Source organism: Sus scrofa, chromosome X (genome assembly GCF_000003025.6).
Source record: "Sus scrofa isolate TJ Tabasco breed Duroc chromosome X, Sscrofa11.1, whole genome shotgun sequence".
NCBI lineage: Eukaryota > Metazoa > Chordata > Mammalia > Artiodactyla > Suidae > Sus > Sus scrofa.
Window position 1 is genome coordinate 42,608,750 of NC_010461.5, and position 11,771 is coordinate 42,620,520.

The window sequence follows — 11,771 nt, forward strand, 5'->3', positions numbered from 1 at the left end:
ACCTATAAGTTTGCAGAGCTGCCTGTTCCGTTTTCAGGAATTCTGCAAACTGGTCGTTAAACACAGCTAGTATTTCAAATGAAGTGACATAAACTCACAATTAAATAAATTCGATTTTAAAAAGGTGATACTCAAAGTTCACCACTTCCTCGTTATTATTTTACTGTATTTCATGATGTCTGTGCTCCCGAGGTCATTTACCCCATTTTTAACTGTATGGTAGAAATAATACACAGTGGTGCACCACTGCAGCTCTTCCAGACCCTGGGTTCCGTGACTACACCTTGGTAAGTTGAAATTTGACAAGATGATAGTATGTAAAACCATGGAAACTGGCAAATGTTAGAGATCGGGGCTTCCTCTCCCTCTCCACCTAAAGAGCTGATTGTTAACCATTTACCAGCACACCACCGAAAGCACTCAGAAGAGTGCCTGGCACATGGGAAACTCTATAATAAATGTTTCCATTACTATATTTGCTTGTGCACTGGGTCGCGATGCAGTCTTTTTTTCTAGGTCTGACTTAAAAGTGTTTGAAGAACACAGAATTACAAAGAAGGACAGCGTGCTGCACTACACCTATTTAGATCTCCCAGTAACTCTCTGCGGAGTCTGTACTATTTATTATCCCTATTTTACAAATGGAGAAACCGAAGTCCTGAGACGGTAACAGTCAGGGGGCGCTATTAGTGAGAGGAAGTGGGATTTGAAATTGCAGGGGAGCAGCCTCACCGCGCTCGCGCACTTAATTAACGCACTTGCCTTCCTCTCTACTTCTCGACCCTGGCGGTAATTATACCTCCAGGCAGGCGAAAAGGGAATAGGTGCCGGCGTGCGCGTTGCATCTTGGGAAATGTAGTCCAAAGGCCCGAGGACCGCCATCTCCCAAGAAGGGAGGGGCGGAGAGTACGTTAATTTTCGCCTTGGAACAAAAGAACCGTTCCCCCTCCTCGCGACGTTTCGGCCACGCCGCGCGCGACTTCGGCGGCTTTGCTCGCGCCCATTGCATGCTGGGAACGGCAGTTCGCCAGACCGGCTACGTCGGCGCGAGATGACGGAATTCACGTGGTAAGTTCAGGTCCGGCCCTGGCTTCGCGCGACCCTCCGCGTTCCGCGATGACAGTCTTGCCACGCTCCGGTCGCCCTTAGGCATGCGCGAGAGACGTCCGGACCAACTAAGAACCCAAACTGAAGCCCTTGGATTTCTCACCGGTTTGCGCTCTCGCGCAAGCTCGGGCTGCTCGCGGACCGGCCTCCTTCGTCCGGCTTTTCCCTACGTAGAAAGTTTAAGGTAGGCCCTGGGGGGCGGAGGACTTGGGTCCCGGCCGAGACGGTTGAGGCACGCCTGCGCTGTCCGGCCGGTGAGGGAAGGGGGGAAGTTCGCTCTCGGCGGCGCTGCCGCTGCGTAGTCCGGGAAGCTGGCACCGGGGAGGCTCCAGACCCAAGGTTTGGATAAGGGGACCCACTCAGGCGGGGCGGGCTGGGGGCGGGCAGGGGTCCAAATACCGGTGGAGCCGCCTTGAAAGGGGTCTTGTAGTCCCAGTGGGGACTTGGGCTTTGAGGTAATGCGGAGGAGGGGCCGGGAGGTGTAGCCCGAGGGCCGTTGATGGGTGGGTGTCAGGGTTGGGTGGGCTGCGAGGGTGTGTTATTGGGGAATCACTGGGGGCTGATAGACGTGTTTTAGTCGATGTGATCATGGGGGCCAGTGGGGATGCATTCATTAATTCATGGGAGGATAGTACAGGGGCACCTTGAGGATAATGGGAAGCAGGTAGAAGTGTGATCCCTGAGGGACTGACGGAGGTAGCATATTCAGAGGATTAATGAAAAGCGATGGGGCATAGTAATTGGAAGGACAATTCAATTACTATGAGGCCGGGGAGGGAATAATAGAGGCCAATGAGGGTCATGATCAAGGAGCTAATGGGAGTTGTGATCAAAGAAGAGAGAATAAGAGGCCAAAGGAGTGTTGTAATCAAAAGATTTTAGTGGGTGATCATGGCATGGTCATTGAGGAATTAATGGGAACAGAGTGAGCAAAGAGAGCGTAATAGCTAAGAGTAAGTCGTTGGGTGTCCTCATCAAGTGATCATTAGGGGGGCATGGAAAGGTGGGCAGTGAGGAGAGAATGGGAGGCTTATGTATGATCAGGGCTTAATGTGAGTGTGGTAATGACAGTTGCTAGAGGCTGTGAAGGATCAGTGGGAGGACCAAGTGAATGGGGGCTGAGAAATCATAGTAATTGAGGGCTTAATGGGGAACTAATAGGCCATGGTCCTCCAGACATTAATGGGGGGGGGCGCGATATGGAGGTCGTGATAAAGGAATTATTGAGGACATAATCATTTCAGGAGAGAGATTAAGGAAATGGGGGGGGCGCAGTGAGGTAGTATGAGGATAACAGGGGTGAAAGCAAGGGATGAATGGGGGCTCGTAGGGCTCTGGGACTCTAGGGGCAGTGAGGACAGCCAGAGAGACTGTGAGATGTTATTGAGGATCAGGTGGGCAAAGAAGGGTCGATAGTGAGAGTTGCAGGGTTTAATTTGTGGTGTGTGAGTGACAGCAGTGGCAGGGCAACAGGGTCAGTAATAGGTCATCTCTTGTGGGATTTTTTGGGGTATCTGTGGGGTGAGCGATGGAGCCTGAGAGCTCAGTGGCGGGGTCCTTCAGGCTGTGCATTCAGTGGGATCTGGAAGTTCGGAAGGCTGCAGCTTTCCCACCTGCTGAGGGAGCTGTCACGTGGGTCAGAGGAGCCTGGTTTAGTGGTTTTTTGTTTGTTTGTTTTTGTTTTTGTTGCTTTTTAGGGCTGCACCCACAGCTTAAGGAAGTTCCCAGGTTAGGGGTCAAATCAGAGCTACAGATGCCGGCCTGCACCCCAGCCCCAGCAACATAGGATCCGAGCCACATCTGTGACCTACACCACAGCTCATAGCAACGCCAGATCCTTAACCCGCAGGGCAAGGCCAGGGACCTTACCTGCATCCTCATGAATCCTCGTGGGGTTCATTAACCGCCTGCGCCACGCAGGGAACTCCGAGCCTGGTTTCGTTTATGTGGTCCTTGCTGCCCTACAGAGGTCGGTGGTGGCCCACTCACCCAGTTACTGATACAGGGCGGCGTCAGCTTACTGTTGGCAGGTCCCCGGGCAACCAGTGTGTGAGATGGGACGGACGTCGAAGGACAAGCGGGATGTCTACTACCGCCTAGCCAAGGAGAATGGCTGGCGTGCCCGCAGTGCCTTCAAACTGCTACAACTTGACGAGGAATTCCAGCTCTTCCAAGGTCCCCACTTGGCGGGCGAGTCACTGGGGGATGGGGCGGGCGAAGGGACTAGACAAGTGGGCTAGGCCTCCAGCGCTCCCTTTGGTAAGTGGGCTGACCTGGAGGGTCTCTGGGGCAGGGGCCCAGCAGGACGATGGGTGGGTCTTCCAAAGGAGCTGGGCATCTGGGCAGCCGATAGATGTGAGTGCTCCCCAGGGCGGGGAAAGGAGCGAACCTCACAGGGTGGCAGGTTGGAGAGGTGGGTGCGGCTGCCCACTCCACCTTCCTGTGTGTGCTCAGGCGTGACGCGGGCAGTTGACCTGTGCGCGGCCCCGGGCAGCTGGAGCCAGGTGCTGAGCCAGAAGATTGGGTGAGTGTGGAGTCCCAGATGAGGGGGCCGGAGGACAGGCTAGGGGAAGGGTGGGCCAGGAGTGAAAACTAGGCTGACGTGGGACTGTGTTGTCCACAGGGGCCAGGGGTCCGGCCACGTGGTGGCTGTGGACCTTCAGGCTATGGCTCCACTGCCAGGTGTGTTACAGATCCAAGGGGATATCACCCAGGTGAGAGCATGGCTGGGGCTGTCATGGGGTGGATCCTGGGCAAAGGCCCCCCCGACCTGGGGGCTCCGGCAGGTGGAAGAGAGAAAGAAATAGACTGAGAAAGACAGAGACAGAGTAACTGAGAGAACCCGAGAGAGTGTAACAGCAGAGAAATGGAGCCAGCAGGTGGCCGTCACAGAGAGACAGCCACAAATGATGCCAGGGTATGGAGTCCGATCTTAGGCAAAGCCTGAGAATTTGGCTGACCCAGGGGCTGCAGGCCAGGGCCCAGGGCAGGTGGGGTGAGCGGGCTGTGGAGGGGGTGCCGTGGGGCCACTCATCCTCCCTCTCTTCCATAGCTGTCCACTGCCAAGGAGATCATCCAGCACTTTGAGGGCTGCCCCGCGGACCTCGTAGTGTGTGACGGGGCTCCCGATGGTAAGCAGCAGGGATGGGGGGGCAGACAGAGGCGGGGGGGGGGCAGGGAACCGTGTGTGTCCTTCTCTGTATGTCCCACCTCTTTGGGCTGCTTTTACTGCCTTTCTCTTCTCCTATCAGCTGTTCCCACATCTGACTTCTCCCTACCTCTGTCTCCTGTTCTCTGCCTCTGTCTTCTCCCTTCTCACACTCAATCGTTTCAGTTTTGTCCCCCCTTTCCCCTTCTTATTGCTCCTCTCTCTGCAACTGTCCGATTCCATCTTACTATTCACTGTTTTTTTTTTTTTCAGTCAGCCAGCCAGCCATCCATTCAGCACATTTTGCCGAGCCCTATTGTGTCAGGCACTATTGTACATGTTGGGGAAATGCTCGGGAATAAAATTCTGCTAATCTGTGACCTTATAGAGCTGGTGTTCTAGTGGGAGCAGACAGAAAGAAATGTGAACCCCATAGCATAGTGATAGGTACCATGGGGAAAGGAGAGAGAGGTGGGGAGTACCTGAAGAATTTAAAATAAAGTAAGGGGGGGAGTTCCCATCGTGGCGCTGTGGTTAACGAATCTGACTAGGAACCATGAGGTTGCAGGTTCGATCCCTGGCCCTGCTCAGTGGGTTAAGGATCCGGTGTTGCGGTGAGCTGTGGTGTAGGTTGCAGACGCGGCTCGGATCCCGCGTTGCTAGGGCTCTGGCGCAGGCTGGGGGCTACAGCTCCGATTGGACCCCTAGCCTGGGAACCTCCATATGCCAAAGGAGCGGCCCTAGAAAAGGCAAAAAGACAAAAAATAAAATAAGTAAAATAAAGTAGGGAAGGCCTTACTGCCCTTAGCACAGAGACCTAAAGGAGGAAGTGGACCAGGGGCACCTCTGGAGGAAGAACCATCCCTCAAAGGGACTGGCCCATGCAAAGGCCCTGAGGTAGGAGGGTGCTTGGCATGTGCGAGCAACAGGGAGATCAGCGTGGCTGGATCAGAGTGAGTGAGCAGGAGGGTGGTAGGCGGTGAGGTTGAGTGGGGATCGGATCCTTGTGTGGGTCTTTCTGGACCATGGTGGTGATTTTGGCTTCTTCACTGAGGTGAGAGCAGGGTTGTGAGCAGAGGAGGGCCGTGCCTGACTTCTGGGTTGTGACACGATCCTTCGGGCTGCTGTGAGCAGGGTGAGGGGTGAGACCTGGAGCGGGGGAGGCCGCTGCGGTAGTCCAGGTGAGTGGTGACAGTGGGAGAGATGAGTAGAGGGTCGATCCAGGGGATCTTTGGAAAGTAGAGGTGAGGAGTTCCCTTGTAACTCAGTAGGTTAAGGATCTGGTGGTGTCACCGCAGCAGCTCAGGCCACCGCTGTGGCACGGGTTCAGTCCCTGGCCTAGGAGTATCCTACATGCTGTAGGCATAGGTGCGGCCAAAAAGAAAGAAAGAATGTAGAGCTGAGGAGATTTGCTAGTGACTGGTATGTGGCTGTGAGGAGAGCATGGAGGAGGCAGTGTGTATTTTGTCTGTCAAAGGTAACTCAGCGGTTTTGGCTTGGACAACCGCAAGGATCCGATGAGACAGGGAAGACGGTGGGAGGAGCAGCTTTGGGCAGGAAGGTCGGGAGTTTGGTTTTGGATGTGTCGACTTTGAGATGTTGGTTCTGATCTGAGTCTGAAGTTAAGAGGAACAGTCTGGACGGGAGGGAGAAATGATGATGACGATACTCGTGCCTAAGGTTGTTTTGAGAAAGAAAACAAGGAGTTCCTGTCGTGGCTCGGTGGTTAACAAACCCGACTCATATCCATGAGGATGAGGGTTCAATCCCTGGCCTCGCTCCGTGGGTTAAGGATCCGGCATTGCCGTGAGTGGTGGTGTAGGCTGGCAGCTACAGCTCCAGTTTGGCCCCCTCTCCTGGGAACCTCCATGTGCCAGGGGCGTGGCCCTAAACGGACAAAAAGAGAGAGAATGAAAACAAGTGCCCGAAGGTTAGGAGCTCAGCATATGCATCTAGTTGGCAGACAGTCACCTGCATGCAGAACCTTAGCAATAAGAGGGCCTGGGAAGCGTTTTTAGGGCTCTAACCCCTGGGACAGGAAGATAGACCTGGACGCCCCCCGCTTAACACTGTTCCTCTTGCCCCAGTAACCGGCCTCCACGATGTTGATGAGTATATGCAGGCCCAGCTCCTCCTAGCCGTGAGTAACCCTGGCTGCCCCTGCCTCAGTCTGGCCCCCTCCTGGCTGGCTGGCTCCACCTCAGCCTTAGCCACCTGTCCTGCCCACAGGCTCTGAACATCGCCACACACGTCTTGAAGCCAGGGGGCTGCTTTGTGGCCAAGGTAAGCCTCAGGGAACCTGGTAGGGGATAGAGAGGGGTCCCCGAAGACCACCCTCGTGCCTCCATCTCTGCCTGCCTCCCCATCCCGCAGATCTTCCGAGGCCGGGATGTGACGCTGATCTACAGCCAGCTGCGTGTCTTCTTCTCCAGCGTGCTCTGTGCCAAGCCCAGGAGCAGCCGGAACTCCAGCATCGGTCAGTGGGGTGGAGGGACCGGGTGGGGGGAGGTGTGACACTCGGGGACGCATCCCACACCGGCTGGAGGTGGCAGGGGCCCCTCACTCCACCTTCTCCCCACAGAGGCTTTCGCTGTCTGTAAGGGTTATGACCCCCCTGCGGGTTTCCTGCCAGACCTGACCAAACCCCTGCTGGACCACTCTTACGGTGAGAGCCAGAGCCCTGGGCCTCATCCCTGGGGAGAGTCTGTGCCCTTAGGGAATTTATGTCCCAGGAGGGCCCTTAGCCCCACCCCCTGGTGGAAACCCTGCCCCTCGGGGGAATTCTGTCCCAAGAGGATCCTCAAGCCCAGTCCGCTCGTGGGAACTCTCGGACCTGGTGAGAATTCTGTCCCGGGAGGATCCTGAGTCCTGCCCCACTGGAGACTCCACCCAGCTAAGGCGATTCTAGCCCAGGAAGACTCTCTAGCCCAGGAAGACTCGGTCACACCCCCAAGTGTGGGAATTTTGTCCCATGAGGGCCTTCAGCCTGGCCCCCAGAGGGAAAAGGCACAGAGCTGCTCTCGTGACAAGTGCCCTTGAGTGAGACGAAGTCCAGGCAGCGCATGGTATGGAATTAAGTGCAGCGGGAGAAAAATGAGCTGGAGAGGGTGCTGTTTCCACATGATTGGAGGGCTTCCCTGAGGAGGTGATCAGAACCAAATGAAGGGTTTCTGGTGAAGGCGTGTAAGAGCAGCTGGTGGACACGTGGGAGAGGTCTCAGTAACTCATCCTGGCTACCGCTTGAGTCACGACCAGTCCCAGACACCCCAGCCCCATCCTGTCTCATCTCTCCCTGTTGGTCAGATCCAGATTTCAACCAATTGGATGGGCCTACCCGCACCATTGTGCCATTTGTGACCTGCGGGGACCTGAGCGCCTATGATTCGGACCGCAGCTACCCACTGGACGTAAGTGCCTGGCCAGCGGTGGGCGGTTGGAGGGCGCTGTCCTAGTTTCCCAGGTCCTCACCATCTCCGGGACTTGTGTCCTTGCAGCTAGAGGACGGCTCAGAGTACAAGTACACCCCACCCACGCAGCCCCCCATCTCACCACCGTACCAGGAGGCCTGCACATTGAAGAAGAAGGGGCAGCTAGCCAAGGAGACCCGCCCGCAGGACTGCTCCGTCAGCACAGCGGCCGTGTTGCCCCAGTCCCTGGCTGCCCCACAGTGCCACACCCTGCTGGCCTCTGAGGTCTGGAGACCCGGTCCCAGGGCCCTCCGTGCCTTTTCTCTGCACCCACAGCGACCCCCTCCTCATGTGCCTCTTTCTGCCCCAAATCACTGGTTTCTGGGGCAAAATTCTCTTCCCTGCCTCCCAATGACCGTAAAAATCAGTGGGTAAAAGCAGGCATAGTGAACAGAAGAGCTTAGCCAAGTATCTGAGTCCCTTTTCTTTTTCTTGGGTAGGTGGAAGACAGTGAAATGAATTGTTCGCCTTGACACGTTAAGGTAAACTTGCCTTTTTATCTGAGAGTTGGAGTAGCGGGCACCTTTAAGAAAAAAACCAAGGAAGATTTTTACCTTTGAAATTTTTATGCCAACTGATAGGATTTCGGCCAGCAAACCTTTCCTACAACACTCGATGTCATGGGCTAGGAATTGCTTTCAGCATCTGACACATCGAGGCGCTCAGTCAGCGTTTCTTGAGCACATGCTGTGCGCTGGGCATTGTTCAAAGTTTGAAGATAGAGCGGGAACAAAACAGGCAAACATCCCGGCCCTCAGAGCTTCTAGTTAGGGAAGGAGGTAAAGAGTAACACAGTGTGGCAGTTCCCGTTGTGGCTCAGTGGTTAATGAATTCGACTAAGAACCAAGAGATTGCGGGTTTGATCCCTGGCCTTGCTCAGTGGGTTAAGGATCTGGTGTTGCCGTGAGCTGTGGTGGAGGTCACAGGGGCGGCTCAGATCTGGTGTTGCTGTGGCTGTGGTGTAGGCCGGCAGCTACAGCTCAGATTCAACCCCTAGCCTGGGAACCTCCATGTGCCACGGGTGCGGCCCTAGAAAAGGCAAAAAAGACAAAAATAAATAAAAGAGTAACACCATGAATGCAGGGGCTTCCACCCACACTTAGAAATACTATCTGTCTGAACACGTGTGTGTGTGTATAGTGTGTAAAAATACTATTGGTTAGCAAAAGAAGGAGCAGGATAATGAGATGAAGAACTCTTCATCAAAGAGGGTGGCGGTTTGCATGTTGTTTTTTTTTAAGGGTCCGCACGCGTGGCATATGGAGGTTCCCAGGCTAGGGTTGAATCAGAGCTGTAGCTACTAGCCTACACCACAGCCACAGCAACGCCAGATCCTTAACCCACTGAGGGAAGCCAGGGATTGAATTCGCATCCTCATGGACCCTAGTCAGGTTTGTTAACCACAGAGCCACAAAGGGAACGCCTTAACCCACTGAGTGAGGCCAGGGATCGAACCTGCATCCTCGTGGATCCTAGTTGGATTCATTAACTGCTGAGCCATGAAGGGAACTCTGGCAGTTTGCAGTTTTTAAGTGAGTTGTCCTGGAAGGGCTCATGAGGTACTGTTTGAGCAGAGACCTGAAGGAGACGAGGGAGGGAGTCCGTGTGTTTAGGGGAAGAGCATTCCAGGGAGAGGCACTAGCAAATACAAAGGCCCTGGGGCGGAACTGTGCCTTGTATGTGGGGGCCTATCATCCTCAGGACACTGTGTTAGAGGCCGTCCTTTCTGGCAGTGGCTCTGCAGTCTTCCATTAAAATAAGTAAAAAAAAAAAAAAAAAGACACCTTTAAAAAAACGAAATGGCAACCGACGGTGGGAAGAGATTTTCTTTTCTTATGGCCACACTGCGGCATATAGAGGTTCCCAGGCATATAGAGGTTCCCAGGGTCGAATCATAGCTGCAGCTGCCAGCCTACACCACAGCCATAGCAACTCGCGATCCATACTGCGTCTCCCAGCTACACCACAGCTCGTGGCAATGCCAGATCCCCGACCCACGGAGAGAGACCAGGGATCGAACCTGCGTCCTCGTGGATACTAGGTTTCTTAACCCGCTGAGCCACAACAGGAACTCCCGGGAAAAGATATTTACAATCCCTATATACAGTGTCCTTGATGTTAAAAAAGCTTCTGTAGGAGTTCCCATTGTGTCTCAGCAGTAACAAACCCAACTAGCATCCATGAGGACGTGGGTTCAATCCCTGGCCCCACTCAGTGGGTCAAGGACCCGAGGTTGCCGTGCACTGCTGTGTAGATCACAAACGTGGCTGTGGTGTATGCCAGCAGCTGGGGCTCCAATTCAACCCCCTAGTCTGGGAATGTATATTGCAGGTGCAGCCCTAAAAAAAAAAGTTACAAATCGATAAGGGAAAGTAAATATGACAATATGGCCAGTAAGCACTTGAAAAGCTGCTCATCAGAGAAATATAAGCTAAAACTAAAAAGATTGACCATTCTAAGTATCTAGAAGGTCATGCAGCAGTTGGAACCCTAACATATACTCCAATGGCAGCATAAAATGGTGTTGCCAATTTTCCACTGGAAATTTGTTAGGCATTTTCTGCTAAAGCTGCATGTGTGCCAGTTCCTCTAAGAAATGAGTACTAAGGAGTTCCCTTCGTGGCTCAGTGGTTAACAAACCTGATTAGGATCCATGAGGTTGAGACTCGATCCCTGGCCTCGCTCAGTGGGTTAACGATCCGGCGTTACCGTGAGCTGTGGGGTAGGTTGCAGACGCGGCTTGGATCCTCAGGGCTGCAGCGTAGGCCAGCAGCTGTAGCTCCGGTTCAGCCCCTAGCCTGGGACTCTCCATATGCCATACTAGAATGTTCTTAGCCAGCATTATTGCAGCACCCCCAAACTAGATACAGCCCTGACATCCATCAGCTGTAGAAGGGATCATTAAATCCTGGTATATTCACAGTTGAGAACTAGACATCCCAAGATATGTTTTATGCCTTTTTGTGTGCGCATGTTATGGTTCACAATAAAAGTAGAGGGAAAAAAAAACTCCACGAAAAATGTCAGTAGCTGAGTAAACAATGATTATAGTAGAAGACAGTGGGGAAATATATTTTGTTTTAAAACTTCCTTTTACTTTGACCTTTCGTTAGCTGGCAATCTGATAAGGACTTGGAAGCTCTTCGCTGTCAGGAAAACCAAGAACTTGAGTTGATGAACTTGTTTTCAAGTAGCTCATCAACGGGTCCTGAACACACAAGCGCCGAGCAGGAACCTGCAACAACCAGCAGAAACACAGCGAGGAAAGAAACATCTCGGACTGTCCATCTGCGCCGCCGAGGGGGGTCTTGCCTCCTCTCTAAATCTTTCCAGCGGTGTCCTCCTGATTCTGTTCACACTTTACCCTGAAAGCAGGGATTCTTAACCTGATAGAAGTCAGGGCTATCTGTGAACTTGTTGCAGGGAAATAACTACGTTTTTATTGATTGAACAGAAATTTTAGCTCTATTCCTGAACCTCAATGCTGGCAGCGCATCACAACAGTGAAAGCAGTGCCTGCAACTTTCCCACCAATATGGGTCACGGTTACTTTTTTTTTTTTCTTTTTAACGTTATGTTACAGTCATTGTGGGTGTCTTATAAAACATTGTTCACATTGGTCACTACTTTGAGATAAGATCTTATAATTTGATATACTCCTTTTAAAAAGTTCATATATTACAGCATCCCAGTGTTGTTTCATTTTAATATAATAATATATTTTCCAGTTTTCTCGCGATATAATGGACATAGGATTGTGTGAGTTAAAAGTGTACATGATATGATGTACCTGTGTATTACAAAATGATTGCCACAAGTTTCGTTAGCATCCATCACCTCACAGCTACATTTGTGTGTGTGTGTGTGTGTGATGGGAACTTTTTAAGATTTGCTCTCTTGGAGTTCCCACTGTGGTGCAGAAGGTTAGGGATCCTGTGTGGTCGCAGCTGTGGCTCGGATTCAATCCCTGGCCCAGGAACTTCCATATGCCATGGGTTTGGCCGAAAAAAGAAAAGGCTTACTCTCTAAGCAACTTTCAAATATACCAT

General features: G+C 52.7%; 1 protein-coding gene across 6 annotated transcripts; it reads left to right on the forward strand.

Moving 5' to 3' along the window:
• Positions 811-11,449, forward strand: FTSJ1 (FtsJ RNA methyltransferase homolog 1 (E. coli)). 6 transcript variants are annotated; one of them, XM_021079435.1, is made up of 14 exons: positions 811-1,068; positions 1,150-1,291; positions 3,124-3,282; positions 3,562-3,631; positions 3,731-3,821; positions 4,160-4,238; positions 6,343-6,395; positions 6,485-6,538; positions 6,629-6,731; positions 6,837-6,920; positions 7,559-7,662; positions 7,750-7,947; positions 8,163-8,204; positions 10,836-11,449. In XM_021079435.1, exons 3-13 carry the CDS (start codon positions 3,162-3,164, stop codon positions 8,193-8,195), a joined length of 990 nt encoding a protein of 329 aa, XP_020935094.1. In that variant the 5' UTR covers positions 811-1,068; positions 1,150-1,291; positions 3,124-3,161; the 3' UTR covers positions 8,196-8,204; positions 10,836-11,449.

Excerpts from the sequence above, each read along its gene's own strand:
- FTSJ1 (XM_021079435.1), top strand. The coding sequence starts at position 3,162 with ATGGGACGGACGTCGAAGGACAAGCGGGATGTCTACTACCGCCTAGCC. Across the intron at positions 3,283-3,561 it reads GGAATTCCAGCTCTTCCAAG|GCGTGACGCGGGCAGTTGAC; the intron begins GTCCCCACTTGG and ends GTGTGTGCTCAG. Across the intron at positions 4,239-6,342 it reads GTGTGACGGGGCTCCCGATG|TAACCGGCCTCCACGATGTT; the intron begins GTAAGCAGCAGG and ends CTCTTGCCCCAG.